Source organism: Lissotriton helveticus, chromosome 1_1, assembly GCF_964261635.1.
Source record: "Lissotriton helveticus chromosome 1_1, aLisHel1.1, whole genome shotgun sequence".
NCBI lineage: Eukaryota > Metazoa > Chordata > Amphibia > Caudata > Salamandridae > Lissotriton > Lissotriton helveticus.
In genome coordinates, this window is record NC_136057.1 from 1,953,764,251 (window position 1) to 1,953,790,584 (window position 26,334).

Consider the following 26,334-nt stretch of genomic DNA (forward strand, 5'->3'; position numbering starts at 1 on the left):
AAGGTGGGCACATCTGTGTTGAATTATATTGTCAAAAAGAAAAATAATCATTATCTCTGCACTGTTTTCGCAAAAACATTGTAATAAAGAAAAATAGGACAACTACTGTATCAAATGTATCACTATTTCTAGCAACAGAGCTTATGTACCTCACTGCACAGTACAAATGAAATTATACAAAATTACAATTGTCCAAGCGTATTTTAAAATAAACTGCGCCATGCACCAAACTCATACATAAAAATATATGAGCCTTAACATCAGTCCCAACCAGAAGGTATATTGTTTCTCGCCAATGAGGCCTATTAAAAAATATAATTCATAATTTGGTTAAAACAAACATACTTTTATTGAATACATAGTTATATTTCTTTTTAAAAAATGCTTTAAATTAATAGTGAGCTAGGCACACATGATTTACCTCAATAAAAATATAATCCTTTAAGCTACAGAATCTTTATTGCATTGTGCCAATACTTTCCGATTAAGATGTCCTGACTTTTTATGCAAATACAGCCTAGTGCAGAATGGGAAATTTGACTCGGCTTACATACACATGTTCATCCATGAAAAAAAGCATACACGAGAAAGGTTAATTAAACCAATAGGGATATTTTAAATTTCTGGTTTCATCAGTTTTTATGACTCTTTTCTACTTTAGTTTTTTCATCGCCTTCCTGAAAAAAAATGTGTCAGGAAAAGGGAAAAATGTCACTCGCATATCACATTGAACAAATTTCAGAAGATATTGTTGCGTAGAATTACTATGCAAATTCCTTTACATGTGAATATGTAATTAGTTGATGCAATTATTTTCTTTTGGGGACTTACTGGCAAACTACATGGAAGACAGTTCATCAAGACTGTCTTCAGTCACTTCAGTTAGTATGTGCAAACATATTAAGAACTCCGAAAGCACCAGTTTTGGATTTCCAGATTGTCCTCGGAAGTACATTACAACTTTCTGATTAATAATATTGTCACATCAAGTAGCCACAAAGCACTTAGAAACATTTCACTTTATGGTTATCAAAACTTCCTTTGTAAAGCAAGGAAGAAAAGCTGGGAAGGGATGTCCATGACGATTCAATTTCATTGAAATCATTATATTTGTGTTAGAGACTAAATAAACTATGACAATTAAAGCTATTCTGGTTAAATTTTTTTGCAATAACATTAAAAGTGTGTTTTCCCCATCCATCATCGTCCACCTCCCGGTTGGAGGGACCCTACAACGGATATTTAAATCTGCATTGAAATTGTGGTTACAGAACAAAGATTATGCACAAATACTGGAGTCAAACTGGCAGAACATTTTATATTTATATATATATTTATACACAACTCTGGAGAAAATATGTTACAGGGTGCATATCATAAGGCACTAAAAAGAAAGTGCCCAAGTTTTTTGGTTAAAGGAGCAAAACATCTTCCAATCTAGATAAGAAAATAAAAATAGACTAAAAGGTTTTGCTAAAACCTTCAAAAATATTGAGTGCAATCAAACATATCCACACACACAGCATTCTGAACAGGACAAATTAAACATTCATTTTACAAAAGGCACTTAAAATGATTTCTTACAGTATACTAAAGCAATCACAATATAGACAAAAATACACATCTGAATACAGGCCAAAAGGAGAAATATGAGATCCTTTGCATAGGTGAAATATGTATTTTGAATTAAAAGACAATTTGATAAGAAATACAATACATACTTAAGTTTTAACATGACAACCTATTTTTATGTTAATTTATTCCCATCTTAACCTAAATGTAGTCTGAATGAATCTAAGGTGTAAAAACAAAACAAATTGTAAGTTTGAGAATAGCGCCATTTTAAGAATGAACCAATTTAATAAATTCTATTTTTTTCTTAGAAGGAAAAATGGTAAAAACTATCAATAAAGTAAATATATTGGAGTAAAACAAAAACGTATATACGTGTGCCAATCTCGATCGTCCATAAATAACTGAGACATATGTTCAAACATCTAGTTCATAAGGAGACTATCATTCAAGACAGTATAATGTGCAAAACTGCAGCAAGCTACAATATAGCGAGGTCTCAGTACTGGAAAGAAAGTATTAAGTCAAATTTCAGAACAATAAGGAAACATTACTTTCAACTTCTGTATGAACCACACTTTTACTTTCCAATCAGGATGACTGCTGTACCATTTTGACTGTAGACAAGGAAGTGTGTATGAAGACAGGCTAAAGATTAAGCACACTTCGGTATATCTCTGATCAAGTAATGTTTTTGAAAATATATATATTTGGATAGTTGTTTCTCTTCATTATCTGTTTAGTTGCTTGCCGTCACCACATGCATACGTTTTGCTATTTCATATACATAGGTTATATCTGGCCGCTTTTCCGGGTCTGGATTGATGCAAGTATTAACTAACATCCGTAGCTAGAAGAGAGAACACAAAAGATTCATTAAAAAAGTGTCAACAAGAAAGGCATAACTGAAATAAAAATAACAATTGTTCACACACATTTCTAAAGTTTAAAGAAAGTACAGAGACTGGATGTAGAGGTTGGATGTGCCTACTGTACTATATTATAGCACATTAAATGTGTTAATTAATTCCAAAAGCTTTTCTCACTTAACATCTTAATAATCATAATAGCTGCTAATGTAGAAATAGCAATATTGAGGAAAGCAAACGAAGCATTCCTTTAGCTAAAAAAATGATCAACAAATCTGGTGAAATGCTACATATCTATTGTGCACCAATGTTAATTTGCGTAGTGTGTTTTGATAGTTTTAGATATGTGTGCTATTTGCGCAAGTCAATGTCCATTCTGTTAATTTGTTGTGGGGGAAAGGTCAGGTCAAAGTGGAGCTTTTCTGCAGTTACGCCATCATGTAGTAAGTTGCAATTTTTCATAATAAGAACACTTAACAGTAGCATTACAAAACAGGCTTATCACTGCCTTTTTTAACATAGCAACAGTCTCAGGCAAGCTATGGCATCTGTAGCTTACAGAGCATATAGATATTTCACAAAGCTCAAAATGAACAGTCTTCGCAATTGTGAGAACGTGCAAGTGCAAATTCATATTTCTCTTTTATTTCTTCATACTGAAAAAAAATGTTCATGGTAAATCTCTTCTTGCACAGCCCCACAAGTAGTGGGTGTCAAATACATTTTTCACCTTAAATAATTATATGTGCCTTTGTGAGATGTAAGTCTACGTGCACAGTCAGGTTGTGATATGCACTATGAGTTTTAGTGAATACCTGTGTAATACCAATTTCTAGTGTTCACAAGATTTGCAATAAGCACCTGTCCAACACGCCCCTGTAAATACCATAATCTCATGACTGACAGACAGACAGACCCACATACACACACACACACACACACACACACACCGCCCCCTCTACCGGAAATTAACTTGGAGAAATGTTCTTCCTTCATTCCAGTGGCACCTGCAATAATTTGCAGATCTGGATTGAAATCTGCAGTGCAAATGAAACCTTTTGCACATTAATACACTTAAAGACTAAGAATAAGCTCTTTAGGGACCTAGATTTATAAAACCTTCTAGAATGTATATTTAAAGATTCCCGAACTGGGCAATTAAAAAGAAATAAGTCCCAAAGTCACTGACTAATTACCACTTCACCATGGTGTTCACCACTTTATAAATAGAAAACAATTTCATACACGAGTATGATATATTTACAGGGAGGGTGAAGCCGTTTTTCAAATGGATTTGAACAAATGTTAAGTATCATGCGGTAAACTGAAATGTGGGAAATGGTCTGCAGCACCCCAAAGAGGTAAATATTCAAAGTACTGATATAAAATATGAGATCAACAGTTCAAGTCTAAGATTTCTTTAGAAGCAGTAAATACAGCATAAAATTGTTTTGTTTCAGATTTTTTCAAGGCTGTAAAATATGTGCACGTCGAGCAATAAACACAGTTTTGTGGATGAATGCGGAGGAAGGGGGAGGGCGTGATGTATTATTTCTAGAGTGCATGTGTTGTAAGGTAATGAAAACAAAAAACAAACCGAACAAGTGTTGAATGGAAGAGATTAGTTTGAAAGGGGGAAACAGCTACCAAAGTGAGTTTACAAATCGTTTGAGGGGAAAAATCACACAGATCAGAGATGTCTCAATACTCAACACCTTGAGTGACGGTGTTAGAGGGGTAACCACATACAGTACACGCTGTGTTTGGAAAGTGTCTAGGCAGTGTTTTTGTGTTCCAACAGCATTGAATATGCGTGCTATTCTATGATCTATTTATTACTTGTAAAGCAATTGATCTTCCCCGACAGAACCACTGTAGCTTCTCATGTAGGTACCCAGGTTCTGAGGGACACAGGGTTACCCCACTGTGGTTATACTTTGCAACAAACTCAGCACCTTCTTCCACCACAAGATCAGGCAAATCTACGACCGCTTCGACACCCAAGACCCTGCCACAGAGCCCGTCACCACTGCACGCAACCTCGCTGCAGCCCAAAAGACACTGCTCACCTAGACTCCACTTACTGCAGACGAAACACTCAAGACCACGAAGAGCATCCACTCCGGAGCCCCATCGGAACCATGTCCATTTCACATAATTCAAAGAGCAGCCACCTCCATCGCTCCAGGGCTTCGCCGCACCATGAACAGCTCCATCGAAACCGCCACCTTCCCCAACGACTGGAAACACACTGAGACCAAACCACTGCTGAAGAAGCCATCCGCTGGCCCAAACGACCTCAAGAACTTCAAACCCATCTCCCTCCTCCCCTTCCCAGCATAGGTCTTCGAGGAAGCCATCAACGCCAACTCTCAGAGTTCATCGAAAAGAACCACATTGTAGTGTAGCTCCTATTTTCCCAATAGGCTCTGCGCATTGGAATAGTACCTACAGCAGTAAAGGCCTAGATCAGACGTTAACTAGGTCTACTACTGTCGATACTAGACTTAATTTTTGGGTTTGCCAGCTAAGCTCAGAGTTCGCTAGAAACTTTCTCGAATGTTCAAGGAAGGATTAACTCCCCTGATTAGACAAGAAGGGATTTAGTTTCTGACAACCATAGAACATGACAACTTTGCTCTCCCCTAATCAAGAGTCAATCTCAAGAGTCGTGTGAGCACAAGGCAATTATTTTACTCAGTCAGTACGTGCATTCTTAGTCTCATCAGAATGTAGAGAAAAGGAAGAGACGGGCGTGTTCAATAAAAGATGTTATTTATTGATCAGTCTCTTTTCTCGTACAAGAGAAATGGATCGATATTATTGCAATACTTATAGTTAAGTAAAGTGCATACATTAAAAGCAATAGTATAAAATAATACTGTAAAAACATTGATATGGTTTCTGAGCCATATGATGTTTAAAATGATTAAAATATATTTACATACACATATACATTTGACTAAACGTGCTCAACTGGTGTTTCTAAATACGCCTACCCCGTGTACCTGACCTAAGTCTAATGCGTGGGCGGGAATAGAAAGTTACAGTTTAAGTTAAGTTTGTTTTTGCCAAGTGAATAACTAAAGAATTCTCTGTGAGGGGTTATTCAGTTCTGTACCTGGAATTTAGGATGGATGAGGAATGGTATCTCTTTCTCTGCTCTCGATATTCCAGGCTGCCTGCGAGGGCTACCCGGAAGCGCCGGTGCTGGGTCTCTCGGCTTGAGATAGCAGCGCGTCTCTCAGCGCGTCAGGAAGGCGGGGCTGCTGCCAGCGGGTCTGCTTCTGCTCTCGGCTTCGGCAAGTATGGCTGCTCCGTCTTGTCACCACGCGTGTGTTTGCATAGGGCAAGGTCGGCAATATTTATACCTTAAAGGTGCCGAGATTGACGTAAGGATGGACATAGGTACGTCAATAAAGATGTCATACGACTTGCTCGTTAGCACATTCTTTACTAAAGTTCTCTGTGAAATCAAAACAATGGCCGCACGGGTTATCCAGGTTGTCATAGGTTTGATTTGTTATGAGAACGTCGTATGCCTTATCAGGGGCTGGAGGAATGTCGCTTGTCTAATTAGATCTCAAGCGTTATGACCTAATCAGATAACACGTTCCTGTGCCGTAGTGTGACTGCGTCAGATAACGGTATCTGCATCATGGGGGATTTCTTGCCTCATGGGCTGATTGTTAGTTAACTAGATAGTTAGTTTAACCAGAATAGGGTCAGGAATAGGGGGATCGATTCAGAACCTATAGAAATACACGACAACATACTGGACATCTCCTAATCCAATTTCCAAAGGAACCACAGTACTGAGACCGCACTCCTCGATGCCACAGACATCCACTCTCTCCTCAACCAGGGCGAAACCGCAGCCCTCATCCAACTGGACCTCTCAGCCACCTTCAATAGTTTCCCACCTCACCCTAATCACAAGACTCCACAACGCCGGCATCCGCGACAAGGCTCTGGACTGGATTCACTTCTTCCTTACTGGTCGCACACAGCGAGTCAGACTACTTCCGTTCCTCTCAGAACCTGCAGAGATTAGCTGCAGACTGTCCCAGGGCTCCTCCCTGAGCCTCACGCTCTTTAACGTCTACATAGCTCACCTTGCGGCCTTCGTCAGGAACCACAGACTCAACATCATATCCTACGCCGATGACACCCAGCTGATCCTCTCTCTCACCAACGAACCCACAGCCACCAGAATCAACTTTCACAGTGGGATGAAGGCTGTTGCCACCTAGATCAAAGATAGCTGCCTCAAGCTCAACTAGGACAAGACCTGAATAAATCATCCTGGGACCGGCCCCCTCAGCCTGGGACGATTCCTTGTGGCCCGCCGCACTGAGAACCACACCCAAACCCCCATGGACCAAGCATGCAAACCTGGCCTCATACTAGACTCCTTGATCACAATGAACTGCCAGATCAACGCCGTATACTCATCCTGCTTCCACACGTTCTGCCTGCTTCGAAAGACATTCAGTTGGATCCCCATAGAATCCAAAAAGACAGACATTCACTCACTACTCACCAGCAGACTTGACTACTGCAACGCACTCTATGCCGGCGTCAACCAGAAACAGCTCACGAAACTACAGAACATTCAAAACATAGCAGCCAGACTGGTCCTCGACATCCCCGTGCAGCCACATAACTTAACGTGTTGGCTCTCAGTCAACAAGAGACTCACCTTCAGGGTCCTCACCCATTCCTACAAAGCTCTCTATGACGCAGAATCAGCATACCTGAACCACCGCCTCTCATTCCACATACCTGCCAGAAAATGATGCTTCTCCCATGGATTCACAAGACCAAACTGGAGGAAGATCCTTCTCCTACCTTGCTGTCAAGACCTGAAACACCCTGCCTCTCCACCTCAGGCAATCACCGTTGCTGACCCAATCCAGGAAGGCTCTTCCACTGAACCTCTACGTCCAGACAAATCAGCTTTCCCCCTCCCCCTCTCCAAGCGCCTTGAGACCCTCAGTGGTGAGGCGTTGTGCTTTATAAACTCCTAATTGATTGATTATGCATGAGCCCATATTTACTTACAGCTTTGTACACGTGGGGCTACATCCATCCTAGCCACCATTACCTGTATTTAATAAGTTCATGCAGTCATATGGTGAGGGAGTCACCTTGCTCCACATGCCCAGCAATACGACTTTGGAAAGCATTTAAAAGAACCTTCTCACACCGTTGCTACATACTGTGCTACACCCTTCCAGTACATCTCTAATTGGATGTACTACCAGTTGATACAGGCGCCTATTAGCCTGCATTCTTACCCCTTTTCTACAGGAGCATTCTCTCAGGCACTGCACCATGTGCCCATCAACATTTCTGCAATTGTGTCCTCATATAGTACACTAATTGCAGGATTTTAACTGCTACACAACAAGGCTTGCGGACGACGTAGGGTATAGTAGGGTGCACTGTTAGGGATGGTTCTCTAATAGTAGTATTAATTTACACTCCACCAGCTACTGGGGCATCGTCCCAACCCCAAATTTTAACTGCACCAGTCTAACTCCAGAAGAGATAATATTTAGTCTGAGGTAGGTACGTGTTTCTTCCCAGTCAATCCCAGTTACCATGCCCGTGTTGTAGCTTATCTAGCGTGATGGGTGTGGTTTATATGTGACAGAACCTTCTTGTGTAGCTGGGTTGTTAATAGCCTATATTCTAGTGGTAAACTGTCCTGTATATCCTTTAGCTGCTTGAGGTCCTCAAAAGCTTTAGGTGTTATTTGCAGATCATATAGAAAGAAAGAAAGATGGCCGCCTGGTAGGAGCTCTAGCCCAGAGCTCCTAGTGCTGGGGATCCCTGTCACGGATCTATCCCTGATAGCACCCATCGACGCCGAGGAAAACAAGTAACTGGATTATCTACAAGTAACGGGTTGCAACACAAGTAACTGGATTTCAAAACAGTATTGCATTTACTGAATGTTACCTGCAGCTCTAGCGGCTGGACCCCTGCAGATCTCGTTGGAGCATCGTCGGAGCACTGGAGCATCGAGGGAGCACTGGAGCAACGACGGAGCCCTGGGCGGCGACTGGACCCCTGCGGATCCCACTGGAGCACCATCGGAGCCCTGTGCGGCGGCTGGACCCCTGCGGATCTCGCTGGATCATCGAAGGAGCCCTGGGCGGCGGCTGAGCCCCTGCTGCCCGCATTGGAGCAGCGTCTGTGCCCTGGTCGGTGGAGGCAAGCCTATTATGGTGGCGGGCGAGGCTGCCCTCCGTGCGACCTGCGGGGCTTTCTGAGAGCGCCGGTAGTCTGCCCATCAGGGCTGCAGTCTCTGCCGTGCAGCCCGGGATCTGCCCCTTGACCGGCAGGAGGGCACAACGCGGAGGCTTGACGCCCGTAGCCCTCTGTGGGACACTAGCGCCTGTGTTGGTTGCCGCGACCGGGGCGGCGGCGGTGTACCGAGGGTGTCTGGTCTGCCTGGGACCGCCGCCGCGGGCGCCGACATCCTGCATGTGGTCTGAGTGGGGTGACTCGGATCAAAAGACTGGTGCCCGTTGCAGGTGTGCCTGCATTCGCCCACTGCCTCGGTCTCCCTCATCATGCTGGCGGACCCCGTTCTAGGCACGGCGGGGGTCTGCGGAGGCATCCTTATCCTTGCACGCATCGCCTGTGCGCCCTCGCCCAGCCTGCAGACTCGGACTGGGTGCAGCGCTCGGGACCTGGCACGAGAGGGTCATAGGGGAACACTGGCGTCCTAACGAGGTGACTCGGTGTCCTTCCCCACCGCCCCCCACCACCCCCTCGATAACCGCATTGGAGAGACGGGGCAGGAGCTGAGCCGAACGAAGGACAGGAGAAATGCCACGAGAAATATTATAAGTGCGCAGCCCCTGACAATTCACTCGGAGCTGCCGCCTGCTGCTGAGAGAAGAAAAGCCTCCGACCCCGACGGCGCGATACTGCGGACCCCCTGCTGCCACTAATACCCAGGGAGCAGTTGTGCAAAGGTGGATGCTTCACTGGCAAGAAATGAATAGAAATCGCACTGGATCACTCCGGCTAGACTTCTAGAAGCCTGCAAAACGCTACTGCTAACATCAGCACAACTTATGAGCAGAAATGACATACAGGCAAAAGACTCTACATCAGTTCTTAAACGTGGCCATGCACGCACATCAAAGGTCCAGCAGTCTTTAAACACTGCAGCTGTACCCTTTTGGCATGATATATTCATCACTTTGCTGACAACATCAACGTGTTTGCTCAACAGAATCTACAAAAAGGTATTTATCTACCCCAATTGACTATTCACATTTTCTAGAAAAAGCCTCCTTTGTACAAAATGGCGGGGGCCATAAAACTGTAGCAATAAATTCCCCCAACCTGTACCGCCTGTACCACCGCTACTCACGAGGCCTCTCAGTTTAACTCCCCCACACAAGACCACCAAAACAGAGATAAGACTCCCTCCCAGCAAGCCAGAGCTGGGCTTGCTCAAATAGAAACTGAAATAGCCCTTCCTGGTCTTAAGCAACAACAACTGACAGAGGACTATCGGCTATATCTCCCCTATTTGGCGGTCATTTTAGACTGATACTTCTCTTTCTTCGGCGGCCATCCTGGACTAGTCACTCTCACTTCTTGCCCAGACCCTAAGAACTGACGTTTCTTTTTATCAACTACCGCACACCTACATAGCTCTGTATCTAAACACTATAATTAAGTATCTGCCTTTTATTGCAGTACTGTATTTTTATTTTTCTATTTTTGTATTTCTACTTTATTATACACATTTGTTGTACTTCTATTTGTATTCTGTGCACTGCTGTACCCTGTACCCACGTCACTTTATCTTCACTTGTAATTCACCGATTACTACCTCATATATGTGTGATTAAGTATCTGCCTCTTATTGCAGTACTGTACTCCTACCTGTACTTTGTAGAATTTTTGTACCCTGTACCCATGTCACTTTATCTTCCGACTATTACCTCATACATGTGTGATTAAGTATCTGCCTCTTATCGCAGTATTATACTCCTACCTGTACTTTGTAGAATTTTTGTACCCTGCACCTATGTCACTTTCTCCTCACAGGTAATGCACCGATCGCTACCTCATATTTCTTTTGGATGCTCGCTAGTGTCATTTATGACTCAAGCAGCCTCTGTCTGCACCCATACTCTGTTAGTATTATACTAGTATTTGTATTTGTAGTGTATATGTATCTTCGTGCGATTAAGTGACTGCTCTATATTGCAGTTTTATACCTCTACTAGTACTCTATACACTCTGCGTAAACTGCACCCATTTCACTTTTCCCTCACCGGTTCGGCACCAAACGCTACCTCATGCTGCACCTGCACCTATCTCACCTTTATCCCTATCATTCACTGTTCGCTACCTCATTTATTTGGTTCTTACACTTACACTCCTAGCTTTATTTTGAACATTTGTAATGCACTGAATGAGAATACTTTTTTTCTGCATTTGACTGTTGTTTGTAATTGTTTTTTGTTACTGGCACATGTACCTCACATATTTTTGACTACACACTACTGTCACTTTCGATTCAGGTATTTTACTGCCTGCATAGGTATTCTATTTTATTCCAGTATATTATTTATATTATAGGCTATCACTAGTGACACTCACTAGTGTCTTCCCTGGCCCTGTAACTAGCGGCTGACAGTTTGTACTATCGGCCTATTTCCTACCCCTAACACCACAGCCTCTATAAAATGGAGCTCAACGGCAAGAACACTTTTAGAATTAACTACCCCTCCACTCCTCTCTCCAAAAATGCCACTAAACGTTTTAAACACAACTTCTTGAGGTCACACCCTGAAACACCCTTTGCTGACACTTACTTCTCACTGGGCAATGGAGCCCTGAATACTGATATCATCTTCCACACCTCACGCAGAGCCCAATGGAGGAAAACTTTCCTATCCCTACTCACAGTCTCCACCACCAGGAAAACAACTCATGGCCTAAGTCTCACCATCACACCTTCCCACCTCTTCCCTGGCAGGTCTACCATTACCATCTACAATAACGGGATTGTCCTAATCCAATCCACGGACAAGTACCTGGAATTACTAGACAACCTGTTCCCCAAGTTCAAAGAGCACCTCTCCAAGCTGCGGACCCCCACCCAGAACTCCGCCAGCACTATCACCCCTGACGTCGCAGCCACCACCTACTACACCTCTACCCCTAGCACCCCAGTAAATGGCCCACCTGCTGTTAACGCCCCCCACTCCCCAAGAACAGTCACAAATAACTCCACCGCACATACTTGCAGCCCCTCTAACATGACCCTTCTTATCCCCACCCATATCCCCTCCATCCCTCCCCCCCCGGACAGAACATCCCCCACCCACAACACACCACCATCTGAACAAGCCACCGCCCAAAGTTTATCCACCCCCCCTCCCATCCCCCCCACGACAGACACCTCTCCCTCCCCATCTCCCTTCCCACTCCCACCCACGAGTCTCTCACACCTGACACAACAACTCCCACCCACAACACGCCTACATCTGCACACACCATCACTCGGAGTTTATCCACCCATCCCCCCCATCCCCCCCACGGCAGACACCTCTCCCTTCCCTGCTCCCTCCCCACTCCCACTCACAACTCTATCTCCCTCCCAACAAAAGATACAGAACATACCTCCTCCCTTACCTTAGCATCCCCCTCTCTCCCACCTCCTATTCTCAGCCCTCACTACCCTCCTGTCTCCCCCACTGTCCTCAGCCTTCACTCACTATTCTACTCACCGGCACCGTCTCCCACTGAAGTCACTACCTATGCTTCCCACCCACCGCCTGTCTCACCTACATCACCCACACCCCTCGCCCACAAACACGTCCACTCCTTGAATACCATCCCACTCATTAGCTCCGCGGAACCCCTCAACAACACTAGTATACCCCCCCCGATACCCTGCCTGCTCACCAGCTCACTACTCAACCACTCACCAACGGCTCTCTCCACCAACACCTTCCCCAATGACCCTCCTGACCGGACTTTATCCACCCTCCAACAAGTCAAAGAGGAAATCTTACAAATCAAAAAAGACATCCACGCAATCAAAGACCTTCTCTCCTCACAGCCCAGTCTACCTCCCACCATCCCACTACCCTACAAACGACGCACACTCCCTGCATACCCTCGCCCCCGACGACACCAGCAATGGCCTACTATCCCCGTGCGCAATAATTCCCACCGCCCCCGTCGTGTTCTCAACTCCTTGTCGGACCGCGACCTTTGCTCTCTCCTACGCTCTTATGGCCCAGGTCCGGTAAAAGACTTTTCCAACTCACACATCCCCATACCCACAATTCTTACAAACCCTCTAAGGCCCCCAACACTCAACAACAGAGGCTCCGTCCCTAACAACCTCAGAAAAGTTCCCCTCACACTAGAAAGCTCGACCACCCTTCTCTCTCCCAAACTCAAATGCATCCTACTAAACTGCAGATCGGCCCAGAGACATTCCTCCGACATCGCGGATCTCGTCTCAGATAGGGATCTGGACCTAGCCATTCTAACGGAAACGTGGCTCACTGAAGCCTCTACCCCGATTATGGACATACTAGTCCCCCCCAATTATCACATCATTAGGCTGGACAGGTCTCCTGGCAAGACGGGCGGGGGAATTGCATGCATTTTTAGGAGCAACCTCTCCGTTACTCAAGTCACCTCCCCCTCCCTTTCCTCCTGTGAACTCCTCTGCCTCGACATCACCAGTGAGGGCAAACAAGTCTGTGCTTTACATCTCATCTATCACCCGCCTGGTGACAATCTCATATTCACCCAACAAGTCATGGACCTGATCACTTCCAATGCCGGTCGGCAGACCACTCAAGTCTACCTGGGTGACTTCAATCTCCATTGGAACGATCAGAAAGACACCGTGGTGAATAGTCTCAAAACTTTCCTCAATGCGCTTGACCTCACCCAATTATGCGATAAACCAACACACGACAAAGGCGCGATACTCGATCTCATCATTGCCAAGGAGAACGCTATTCAACTGGAGGCGATTCTACCCTGCGATTGGTCAGATCACCACATTATCACCTTCTTTATCAACGAAAAAGTTAAACCTAACCCTACTCAACCAATCAAAACCAAAGCATGGAAAAGGGATTTGAAGAATCTCAACCCCTCTACCCTACCTCCCCACATCGGCAACCTCCTCCTTCCCCCTTCAGGGGCCTCAGATGTTCAATCACTGACTGACCACTACCTTGACTCTATGAATACAATAGTCAATGAAGTCGCCCCTCTGCAACTGAAGAGAGTCTCCACCAAAATCTCTAACCCCTGGTATGATGACAGACTCAATGACGAAAGGCGTAATATGCGAATGGCAGAGCGCACCTGGAGATCGGACCCTTCAGCACTGCATCTCAAAAAGCTTAAGAACAAGAGAAATGCCTACTTTAGGAAAATAAAGCGCACAAAGTCGGACTTCTTCAGCCGCCAGTTGGACCAAGCGAAGAACAGGCCAAGAAAGCTGTTCGAGCTAATCAAGACCCAAACAAAGGCACAACCCACACAATCAAACAGCACAACAAACGACACCCCACACTGTGAAGCCTTCTCTGCTTTCTTTAAACTAAAGACTGACAACATAAGAAATGACCTCATCATGGATGTAAGCCGATACCCCAACCACACCAGAATGGCAGACACTCAACCTAAAAACAAGGCATCCTGGCAGTACTTCGATACCTATTCAGAAGAAGCAATATACAAACTGCTCTGCACCCTGAAGCCCTCTAATCACCTCACAGACCCTCTACCTGCTAATGCTGTAAAAGACTTTATCCCCTTGCTCCTCCCTCTCTGGACCAAGATCATCAACAGCTCTTTGCAACAAGGCCACATTCCAGACTCCCTTAAGGTGGGGCAAGTCACGCCTATACTCAAGAAACCTACAGCTGATCCGTCTGACCTAAACAACTATCGGCCCATCACCAATATCCCCACCCTGGCCAAACTGCTGGAGAAATGTGTCCAACTCCAACTAACAAAACACATTGATCAATTTGACCTCCTCAACCCTCATCAATCAGGCTTCAGAGCGAAACATAGCACGGAAACAGCTATGACACACATAATTGATGACGCCCTCCAAATTCTGGATCGCAATGAGTCCTGCCTCCTCATCCTTCTTGACCTCTCGTCAGCATTTGACACGGTCAAACATGAGAACTTACTGGAGCTGCTAAGCACTAGAATGGGGCTATCGGGAACTGTTCTCAAGTGGTTTTCGTCTTTCCTTCACAATCGGTCTCAGAGGTTCAAGATCGACAATGTGCTATCTACACCTGTGCCTGCAGATCTAGGTGTCCCACAAGGATCCACCCTCTCCCCTACACTGTTCAACCTCGTTATGGAACCGCTCGCCACCTTGCTTCAAGCATCCAATGTTCAATTCCATATGTACGCCGATGACACACAACTCTATCTAAAGTTACAATCCCCGGAAGATATCAAACATCTGAATTCCACGCTTATTAACACCCAATCTTGGCTGGCCGATAATCACCTCAAACTAAATGCTCTGAAAACTGAGTTCCTACTCATCACACCCCCGGCGAAAATCTCCACCACCCAAACCTGGCTCAACAACCTAACAGCACTCAATGTCCAACCTACCATCGTGGACTCGGCGAAATCCCTAGGCATCACACTCGACGCCAAGCTCAACATGCAGCAGCACGTCAGCAAAGCCACAAAAGCAGCTAATTTTCAAATTAACACGCTGAGGAAAATTAAACCCTTCCTCCCGGCCAAAGACTTCCAAACTGCTGTACAAGCTTTAGTCATCCCTCGAATAGACTACGGAATTGCGGCCCTCAGCGGTCTCCCACTATCCACAACAGCACCCTTAAGAGCCTCCCTGAACGCTGCCGCGAGACTCATTACTGGCTCTAGAAAGCATTCGCACATATCCCCAGACTTAAAGACTCTAAAATGGCTGCCTTTTGAAGCCAGAATACATCTAAAAATTGCAGTTATGACACACGCGGCCGTGCACCACAAGGCACCCAACTACCTCGCTCAAAAGCTGTCTATATCAGGAGGCTCGAGATCCAATAGGAGTACAAAAAATCTACTCCTGAAACCTCGTAGATTCCGGAAAGTGAAAACCTACAAGCGCTCCTTCTCAGGAATGGCACCCAGGATCTGGAATGCGCTCCCTCCTGAAATCAGGCTGATCTCCTCCACTGCACTCTTCAAGAAAGAGGTGAAAACAATCCTTCTGGCCAAGATCTCCTGATCGTTCTAGATGTTGGTTCAGAGACTCTGCATTGTTTTATATCACTGCTCACCCTATCCCTTGGCACTATACTCTACTTGTCGGGGGCACTACTACGCCACTCTCTTACTACCGACCAAGATGTGATACACGTTGGTTTACTGATCCACCTGAACACCTCTGTAGTGGGATCAATGACTTGTGCTGTCCTATATTACTTCCTTACCTGATTGTATATGGATTGGTTTTATGTATGTTTTTAGTAACCATGTTATTACCATGTTATTGACTATTATACTGTTCCCATTATCTCTGTTGACTCCTACTGCCCCTACCCTGTCTTTGTGAAGCGCTCTGATATCTGTAAGGATCCTGTTCGCGCTATATAAAACTTTGAATAAATAAATAAATAAATATAGTGCAGTCACATCACCTCTGGTAGGGAGATCATCTTCAATATAGCGGCTCTGCATATCAAGGACAATGGAACCTTTCTCCAAAGCAGGGGTCTCCAAACCGGTCCTGGAGGGCCGGATCCATGCCAGATTTTGTGCATATCCCCATTTAGATACATGTAGTTATTTTAAAAATCTGGCATGGATCCGGTCCTCCAGGACCGGTTTGGAGACCCCTGCTCCAAAGGATAGTGTCTTGTTTAAAACTCAGCAACTCATTTCTTTTATCAGGGGTACCATGTATAGTCAATTATTTTAAATCTCGGCTGGATATCTGTAATGGGCGGTGTAGCATGCCAATGGCCATAGATAATATTGTAGATTTACCCAAACTTATTTTGAACCCAGAATGTGGACCAAACATATTGAGGATACTCCCACCTCTAGGTTTTGGCCTGCCAGCCTTAGAATGGTGTTCCCTTAAACCTTTTGCCTTCCTCCTCCAAATTTTGTTAATCTCGTTTATCTTGGTCTTAGGACTCTGTGCACTTTACTACTGCTAACCAGTGCAAGAGAACAAGTTACTTACCTTCGGTAACGATACATCTGTAAGAGACATAGATTAGTTATAGATTCCTTACCTTAGAATTACCCCCAAGCGTCAGACTGGATCCGGAAAGTTTTTTGTAAGCAGTACCCCTGCGGATCAAAAGGTGGCGTCGGTCGGCTCCGTGGTCGCCGGTGGTGTCGTGGTTGCCAGGATGACGTCGCGGTAGCTACTTAGAGGCCGCCCAGCGTGCTGACTGACGTCAGTTCTGTTCACGACTTTCCACGACAGAAGCGCAGAGCCATGCAAGACACTGACCACTGATGCACAAAACTAGGGCCCTGAAAGGAAGTCCTTAACCCTAGAAATCAGTTCGCAAAATGGGGAGGATGGGTGGGGTGGTAAAGAATCTATAACTAATATATGTCTCTTACAGATATATTGTTACCGAAGGTAAGTAACTTGTTCATTTGAAAGAGACAATTAGTTATAGATTCCTTACCTTAGAATAGATATCCCAGTAATACCAACCCTGGAGGTGGGTCTGCGAACCAAGTTCACACCAGAAAGTCCTGGAGAACATAATGGCCAAAGAAGCCGGCTCTCCGGACTTGCCTGTTCAGGCAGTAGTGTTTTGTGAATGTGTGCAGCGATGCCCACGTAGCGTCCTGACAGATGTCAATAAAGGGGACTCTACATCCCAAATCAGTGGTAGCTGCGTCGCTCTGGTGGAATGGGCGCGTAACCCCACAGGAGGCTCCTTCTTTGCCAAGGAATAGCAAGCTTTGATGCACAAAACGGCCCATCTAGAAATGGTCCTTTTGTGCACTGCCCAACCTTTTTTGGCGCCCACATAGCCAACAAAGAGCTGGTCATCCACCCAGAATTGCTCTGTGCAATCCAAATAAAATGAAAGCGCACGTTTTGGATCCAGACAGTAGAGCCTCTCTTCTTATTTTATTTACAAAGTTTTACATAGCGCAAACATGACCACCGAGGGTATCAGACGCTTTACAGATTATGAAGCACGGAGGGTACAATGAAACAGAACACAATCAATGAAGCGAAAAGTTCACAATCTTATAGTTTCTGGCAGTCTCGTGCGCCAGGAAGCTGGGCCCCAGATCACCATCTATAGTCCCAGAATCAGATGGAGAGTCCCAATTTCTTCATCAGGAACCCTCTGACTTCTTTCTTTCGAAGGATAGGGAGAGGGAAAGAAGTTGGGCAAAGTGATGGTCTGTCCAATGTGGAAAGAAGTAACCACTTTGGGAAGGAAGGAAGGACGAGTCCAAAAGTCAACCTTGTACGGATGAACAGCCAGAAAAGGAGGTTTAGAAGAAAGAGCTTGGAGCTCACTTACCCTGCGCACAGAGATGATGACCACCAGAAAGGCAGTTTTTAAAGTCATAAGCCTGAAAGGACAGTTATGTAGCAGCTCAAAGGGAGCGCACATAAGATACGATAAGTAAGAACTAAGTTCAAGTCACACTGGGGTATTAGGAAGGGAAAAGGAGGATAAAGAGGAGTAATACCCTTAAGAAAGCGATTTACAACAGAGGACTTGAAAAGAGAAGGCTGATCAGGAAGCCTAAGAAAGGCTAAAATGGCCGAGAGGTAGCCCTTTAAAGTGCCTAGAGCAGAGCCCTGCTGGTCCCGCGAAAGGAGGAACAAGAGATCCTCAGAAAGAGGGGCGGAAAGGGGATCCACAGCCTTTGCTGTGCTCCATGCCACAATTTGTTCCATCTGCAGGCGTATACAGTCTTAGTGGCGGGACGCCTGGCTGCCAAGGTACATCACAGACTTCGCGCGGATGGTCGAAAGCTGTTAAATGTCGCGGCTCAATCTCCACGCAAGGAGGTGGAGGCTGGACAGGTTCAGTGGAAGTCCGTCCCCTGCTGCTAAGATCCTCCTGAAGAGGCAGTCGGATCGGAGGATCGTTGGCCATGTAATAGCTCGGGATACCAGACTCTCCGTGCCTAACCCCGGGCCACAAGAATGACTTGGGCCTGGTCGTGCCTGATCTTCTTAAGCACTCTAGGCAGAAGTGGTATAGGCGTATAGAAGACTGCAACTCCACTCGCGACAAAAGGCATTGCCGAGTGAGTGCCACCTTGGAAATTCCAATGTGCAGAATTGCTGACATCGCGCGTTTTCTTCGATGGCAAATAGATCTAACCAAGGCTCTCCCCACTGTTGAAAGAGACCTTGCACCACCTCCGAGTGAAGACGCCATTCATGATCCATCATGCACCTGCGGCTGAGTTTGTGCGTCCTGGCGTTCAGTGAACCTGCCAGGTGTTGAACCACAGGGATATGCCCTGATGTTTCAGCCAGGTCCAGAGGTGGAGGGCCACCTGACATAGGGTCCACGACCCCACCCCGCCTTGTTTGTTGCAGTACCACATGGTGGTGGTGTTGTCCGTGAACACCTGCACTACTCTTCCCCGGACAGAGGGAAGGAATGCTTTGAGTGCAAGATGAATCGCCCGAATTCCAGATGGTTGATGTGGAGCCCAGACTCTGCCGGCGACCAGACGCCTCTGATCTCTGCCTTCCCCATGTGGCCACCCCTCCCCAGAAGTGATGCATTGGTCACCACTGTGAACTCTGGTTGGGGAAGGGAGAGGGATCTGCTGTTGACCCAATCCTGGTACGTTAGCCACCACTGTAATTGGTGTGCAGTGCCCTCTGAGATCTGGACGCAATCGGATATGTTCCCCTGATGTTGTGCCCACTGGAACTTCAGGTCCCACTGCAGAGCCCGCATATGCCATCTGGCATGATCCACCTGCAAGATGCAGGAGGCCAGCAGGCCCAGTAGCCGGAGGGTCATCCTGACCGAAACCCGGGATAGAGGCTGAAAGATCAGAATCATATCCCGAATATACCAGACTTGCTGTTTGGGAGGATACACCCGAAACTGCGGGGTATCCAGAACCGCTCCGATGAAGAGGAGCTTCTGAGAGGGAGTCAGGTGCGACTTTGGAACGTTGATGGAGAACCCCAGTGAATGCAGGAGGTTGGCCGTAGTCTGGAGTTGGGAGACAACAGCCTGGGGCAAGCCCACCTTCAACAGCCAGTCGTCGAGATAGGGAAAGACTGGAACCCCTGGTCTACGCAGATGAGCTGCGACCATCAGCATCAACCTCGTGAACACCCGAGGGGTGCTGGTAAGGCCAAAGCGGAGCACGGTAAACTGAAAATGCTCGTGGCCTACCGTGAACTGCAAGTAGCGCCGGTGGGCCGGCAGGACGGGGATGTGAAAATACGCGTTCTGCAAGTCCAACACTTTCATCCCGTCTCCTGAGCTAACGTCAACATTTTGAACTTCTCCTTCCGGAGGAAGCGGTTGACGTTCCTGAGATCCAAGATAGGACGCAGGCCTTTGTCCTTCTTGGGCACCAGAAAATAGTGGGAGTAGCAAGTGGGAGTAGCAAGTTCCTTCCGGGGCAGGAACTTGCTTGATGGCTCCCTTGGCCAAGAGAGCCATAACTTCCTGTTGGAGAAGGGCCAGGTGATTCTACGACATGCAATGGTAATGTGGTGGCATGGCTGGGAAGTCTCGAAGGGGAGGGCGTAGCCCCTTCGGACTAGCTGCAAAATCCGCCTGTCAGACGTGATGGTGCACCAGTGGGAGAAGTAATGGCGAGTCCTGATGCCTACGGGCGATTGGTGGCCCGGCAGTTCAGACTAGGAGGGTTTGGAGGCTGCTGCAGAGAGGGGGGCGGTGGACTGGCCCGCTCGCTGGCCCCCAGACCCATGACGGTGGGTCCCACTTCCCCAGCCACGCAGGGGCTGAACAATTTGCCCCGGCCTGTGGCCCTAGGTGGATCGTGGTGGGGCACCACTTCCGCAGCCAAGAAAGGTGCGAAAAGCAGACTGCGCAGGGTGAGTGGTGGAGAGGCCCAAGAACTTGGCAGGAGCCAGTGAGTCCTTGAAGCGCTCTAGTGCGTGGTTTGCCTTGTCGTAGAACAGGCAATGGCCATCAAAGAGCATGTCCATAAGGGTAGCGTGGACATCCCCAAGCCAGTCGATCTCAGCCAGGCGTAGCGTTGAAGGGCTACCGATGTGGAAATCGTCCTACCTAGCGAGTCGGCAGTGTCCAGTCCACAGCGTATGGTAAACTTTGCTGCGTCTCCCCCTCGGCAACTGCACGGGAGAGCATGGCACACGCCTCCCCAGGGCACTGGGGCAGCACCAGTGCCACCATTTCCCACACAGAGTGGTTAAACGGCCCAACAGACTGACCGTGTTTACCAACCTCGGTCCCAAGCTGGAGGAAGAAAACATCTTCCCAAGATGGTCCAGCATTTTAGATTCCCCATCAGGTGGTGCGTTAGGGAATGTGCCTTTGGATGTGGGGGCTTGGACCACCAAGTTCTCAGGGGTGGGGTGTTGGGAGAGGAAAGTGGGGTCGCCCGGGCCGGGCAATCATCCTATCCACAGGAGGCCCTGTGTTGGGCCTGGACCAGGTGCCAAAAAGGATGTTAGTTAAGGCTTCATTAAACGGCAGCAGGGGCTCCGAAGCCCTCGCTGCCGGCTGAAGCACCTCTGTCAGGAGGTTAGTCCTGACTGCCACCGTAGGTAGCTCAAGGTTGAGAGCCTCGGCCGCACTACAAAACACCACGGCGTAAGACTCTTCCTCCTTCGTAGCCACGGTCGGAGGAGACAACATGTCAAGATCTGGGGAGGTATCCAGACCACTGGCTTCCACCAGCTCCTCTCTCCAGTCCAGATCATATTCCAACTGGTATGTCAAAGGGTCACCAGACCCCTCCCAGTCCTCCTCACCCTCTTCTGGTTGCCAATCTGGCCAAAAAGAACCAGGGTAGAACAGGGGCCGGGATCGACGCCGGCTGGGGGACACAATCTTAGTTGGTGGCGGACATGGTGCCAGTAGAACTGGCGCCGGTAGAGGTGTTACGAGGTCGACCGGCGCCGATCTGGACCCAGGCCTTCATCCAAGGGGAACCTGCGGCGCCGGGGCCGAAGATGCCGGCACCTAAGGCCCAGGGCCCCCAGCAGAGTCCACGGGGCCCAAAGGCACCCCGGCAGAGCCGGGCTGCCCAAATATGGCATGCATCGTTTCGTAGAAACTCCGAAGCTGGGCAGGAGTCACTCCGGGTCCCGGGAAGTGAGGGAAACATGGAGGCAACCCTTCATGCTCCTCACACAGAGCCGCGGGAGGGGCAACACCTGCATCCCTTGTCGCGTCAGCTGACCAAAAGGGAGAAGTCCAAGAGCGACGATGCTTGTTCGACTTACCTGAGGAGTGTGAAGACTTTGAAAAGGACTGGTGGTGGTGGCTCCGAGACCGGTCCCTTGACCTCCCACACGACTGGGACCTCGAACGGCACGGAGCGAGATGCCGGGCCCCGAGAAGCTTTCGGGACCGCTCCCGCAAAGACTCCGGATTCATGATTGCAGCAGTCAGAGCACGACTTGGGATCATGGTCGCGCTCCAGGCAAAACAGGCACACGCGGTGCGGATCCATCACCGACAACAGCCGGCTGCATGAGGCGCAAGCCTTAAAACCGGGCATCCCTGACATGCTCCAGGAGTAGAAGGATCGAGGACGAACAGGGAGGAACATCTGTATGACAACTTGACACGAGAAGAGCGAGTGGGGTTAAGGGATCTGAGATCTGATGATGGCATAGTGATTTGAGAAGCCGACAAAGGCGGTAATATTGTTATTATGAACAGATCGGATTACTGTAGGGAAATTTCTAGACAGTTAGATGATACTACATGCTATGTGAAGGTTCAAGGGAATCCCATAAGAGAGGTGTTGAGACGGATAACCTGAGAGATTATTCACATGGAAAGAGGAAGGCTTACTTGATGAAGCAGAATATAAGTACTTAAGTGTGGCTAATCCCACAAATCCTTTTATTTACATCTTGCTCAAAGTGCACAAATCTAGAATGAACCCTCCAGGGAGACCAATAATTTCCGATATGGGCAGTGTAATGGAAAATTTGTCAGAATTTGTAGATTCTTTCTTAAAACATTTAGTAGTGAACTTACCATCCTATATAAGGGATACTATAGATGTCTTAAATAAATTGCAAATGTTAAGGGCTGATTCTAGTTACACTGGATGTAGTAGGATTGTATACATGCATAGATATTGCAAAAGGAATACAGGTTTTGAATTATTTTTTGGGAAGCCGTAGTGCGAGTGTTAAGGACCATTCAAAAATGTTAGTACAAATGAGTATGTTGATTTTAAATAATAACTTCTTTCTTTACGAAGATAAATGGTTCCATCAGATCAGGGGAACTGCAATGGGTTCCAGGTTTGCTCCCTCTTACGCCAACCTATTCATGGTTTGGTTTGAGAGGCAGCATGCCTGGAGCCAAGGAGCATCTAAATGGACAGATCATATCTTATTTTGGGTTCGTTTAATTGACAACATTTTAATGATATGGAAGGGCATTCAAATTGAATTGATGGAATCTTTTGATTACTTGAACATTAATGATTTTAATGTCACTTTCCCTATGAATTGAAATTTTAAAAGAATTGATGTTCTGGACGTAGAACTATCTGTGGATGGGGACACCATTAAGAGTAGATTATATAGAAAAAGCACTGCTACTAATTCCATATTAAGAGCAGATAGTGCCCATCTGGTGTCAGTAATTAGAGGAGTCCCCTTTGGGGAGATGATCAGAATCTGCAGGAACTGCAGTAAAGATGATAATTTCAGAACTGAATTGGACAAATTACAATTGAGACTAAAACAGAGGGGCTATAGGAATAAAGATCCATCAAAGGCCAGAGGGAGAGTAATGAATGTCAAGAGAGAATCAACCGTGGAGCAAAAAGTAAGGACCATTCCAAAGAACGACTGGCATTTGTTACTACATATTGTACGCAGAAGGATAACATTTTTAAAGCTTTGGCAAGAATTGGAAATTATTCAGGGGTGTACCAGGTTTGACGAATTTGATAAGTGATAAACCAGGGGAGATTTTTAAAAGAAGTCCAACAATTAAAGAAATGGTCACCAGGAACTATATAGAGCCCATAAAAACAGCTGACTCTAGTTGGCTACCTAAGCCTCCAAATGGATTTTATGTTTGTGGAGCTTGTAGTGTTTGTGGATTAGGAATTAACAGAATAAAGTATTTTTCATATAATATCAATCGAAGAAACACGTTACTTACCTGTAACAGCAGTTATCCAGTATTGGTGTCTTTCATAGATTCACATGCCTGAATCATTCCCCGTCGTCGAGACGGGAGCCTCCGGTATATAGAAAAGTAATGTCCTATAGACATACATAAAGAAGAATAGGCCTAAGGGCCTAACCTTAGTAGCCTATCCTTGTCCTTATGCAAAAAGGACCAAACTCTTAGAGCCAGCCAATCAGCTATCACCTCCCTCTAGAACCTTCCTGGCAGGAGCCTCAGTCTCTCAGATTTTCGTACGCACCAAGCTAGGTAGGCGTAATATAGTTAGAGAGAACGTGAGTCCTTCCCGGGGAGGCGGGAGGGTTGCATGTGAATCTATGAAAGACACCAATACTGGATAACTGCTGTTACAGGTAAGTAACGCGTTTCTTATCCAGTATTAGGGGTGTCTTTCATAGATTCACATGCCTGAATCAGAGTAGTCAGCAATATATTATGCACATTTCTGATGTAATCATGCTATATAATCAGTTAGATAATACACCCATTATCATGCGACTGTGAACATTAGCATACATCAACATAACATAATAGTAAGAGATGTGCATACCAGGATGGCGGGATGTTGGAAGGCTCACCTCACTGGAATAGATGTCGAAGCACCGCCTGGCCCACTGCAGCATCCTGCATAAGCTCAGCATCCAGGCAGTAGTGTCTGGAGAATGTGTGCGGTGACTTCCATGTCGCTGCTCTGCATATGTCCAGAATCGGCACTCCAGCGAACAGCGCTGCTGATGTGGACATTGCTCTGGTGGAATGCGCTTGAACAGTAGCATTCAACGGCCGTCCGGCCTTCTCATGGCAGAATGCTATCGCTGAAGAGATCCACCTGGAGACGCTCTGTTTCGTTAGAGGCAGACCCATCCTTGGTCTACTGTAGGCCACAAATAGCTGTGACGACTTCCTGAAGCACTTTGTCTTATCTAGGTAAAACTTTATACACCTTTTGAGGTCCAAGGAGTGTAGCGTTCTTTCTGCTGCAGTGGTAGGGTTTGCAAAGAAGGAACGTAGAACCACCGGTTCATTAAGGTGAAAGTCTGAAGGCACTTTCGGTATGAACTTGGGATTTGTCCTCAGCACCACTCTGTCTTGTTTAAACTGCATGAATGGTTCCTGAATGGATAGAGCCTGTAACTCGCTGACTCTCCTGGCAGATGTTAGAGCGAGCAGCAGAGTTACCTTCCATGAGATGTACTTGATGGGTGCTCGATGAATGGGCTCAAAAGGGTGCTTCATGAGTTGGGTGAGGACCAAATTGAGTTGCCATGAAGGTGGGACCCTTCTAGGCCTTGGGAAGGATCTATATAGTCCTTTTAGGAACTGCTTGACAAGTCTACTGGACCAAAGCGACGGAGCCTTGTAAGACCTGGTGAATCGTGAAATTGATGCCAAATGCACCTTTATAGATGCATGCGCCAATCCGGACTGTGCCAAGTGCAGAAGATATGGCAATATCTGTTCAGGTGTAACATGGAGAGGAGACAGTCCGTCCTCTACACACCATATGCAGAATCGTTTCCACTTTAGAGAGTACGTTCTGTTGGTACTGTCCACTCTTGCTTTTGCCAGTACTGCCCTACATTCCTGCGGGATGTCTAGATGACAGAATTCTCTGTGCTCAGGAGCCAGGCTGATAATCTGAGCGATTGTAGGTTCGGGTGTTGGACCTGTCCGTTGGACATCGTCAGCAGGTTCGGGTGCTGCTTCAGACGAATTGGTGTCCTGATGGAGAGGCGATGAAGATCCGAGAACCAGTGCTGCCTCGGCCAGAACGGGGCAATTAGGATCAGGGAACAAGGCTCTGCCTTCATCTTCCTGAGGACCCTGGTAATCATCGGGAATGGTGGAAAAGCGTACGCAAATACGCTGAACCAACCGATGGAAAGAGCATTTCCGAGTGACCTTGGTTGGGGACGCCAACTTGCATAGCTTGGGCATTTGGCGTTCTCCCTGGTGGCAAACAGGTCGATTCTTGGGACTCCCCATTCTGAGAATACTTGATCCAACGTACTCTGGTCGAGTTCCCATTCGTGAGAGAGGGACATCTGTCTGCTGAGGGCGTCCGCGATGGTATTGTCCTTGCCCGGGACATAGTTCGCTGTGAGCGTGATCCCCTGGAGTACAAAATGATTCAGAAAAGGGGGTGGTGATGAACAGAGTGCCTGAATTAAGCAGACCACTCTTACCCAGTCCAAAGATCAGGGCTTGATCCATCACCGTTTTTTAGCTCACTGCACCATCCCAGCTCAGAACTTGGCTATATGCAAATTAGTCTGTTCCTGTCCCAGTGCATGATGGGAACAGGGCAAACCAAACTACCAAGCCAATTCTTGTACTGGGAAGGAAACAAGCTTCCGGGGACCGGTTTCTGCCATTTCAGGCGTCGTCGGCCCGGCTTGCTTGAATCCTGATGGTGCAATGAGCAAGGGACTCACATCTGAGTATACCCTTCCACGCTTATGGTGGACAAAATG

The 26,334-nt window shown here is 46.7% G+C and overlaps 1 protein-coding gene across 2 annotated transcripts in view; it reads right to left on the reverse strand.

Moving 5' to 3' along the window:
• Positions 1-325: 325 nt before the first annotated feature.
• NEK7 (NIMA related kinase 7) overlaps positions 326-26,334 on the reverse strand; it is a 364,704-nt gene continuing 338,695 nt past the window's right edge. For both annotated transcript variants that reach the window (XM_078643944.1, XM_078643953.1), the window contains one exon: positions 326-2,422. In XM_078643944.1, the coding sequence (XP_078500070.1) occupies positions 2,312-2,422 (111 nt within the window). In that variant the 3' untranslated portion in view covers positions 326-2,311. The remainder of the gene's footprint in view (positions 2,423-26,334) is intronic.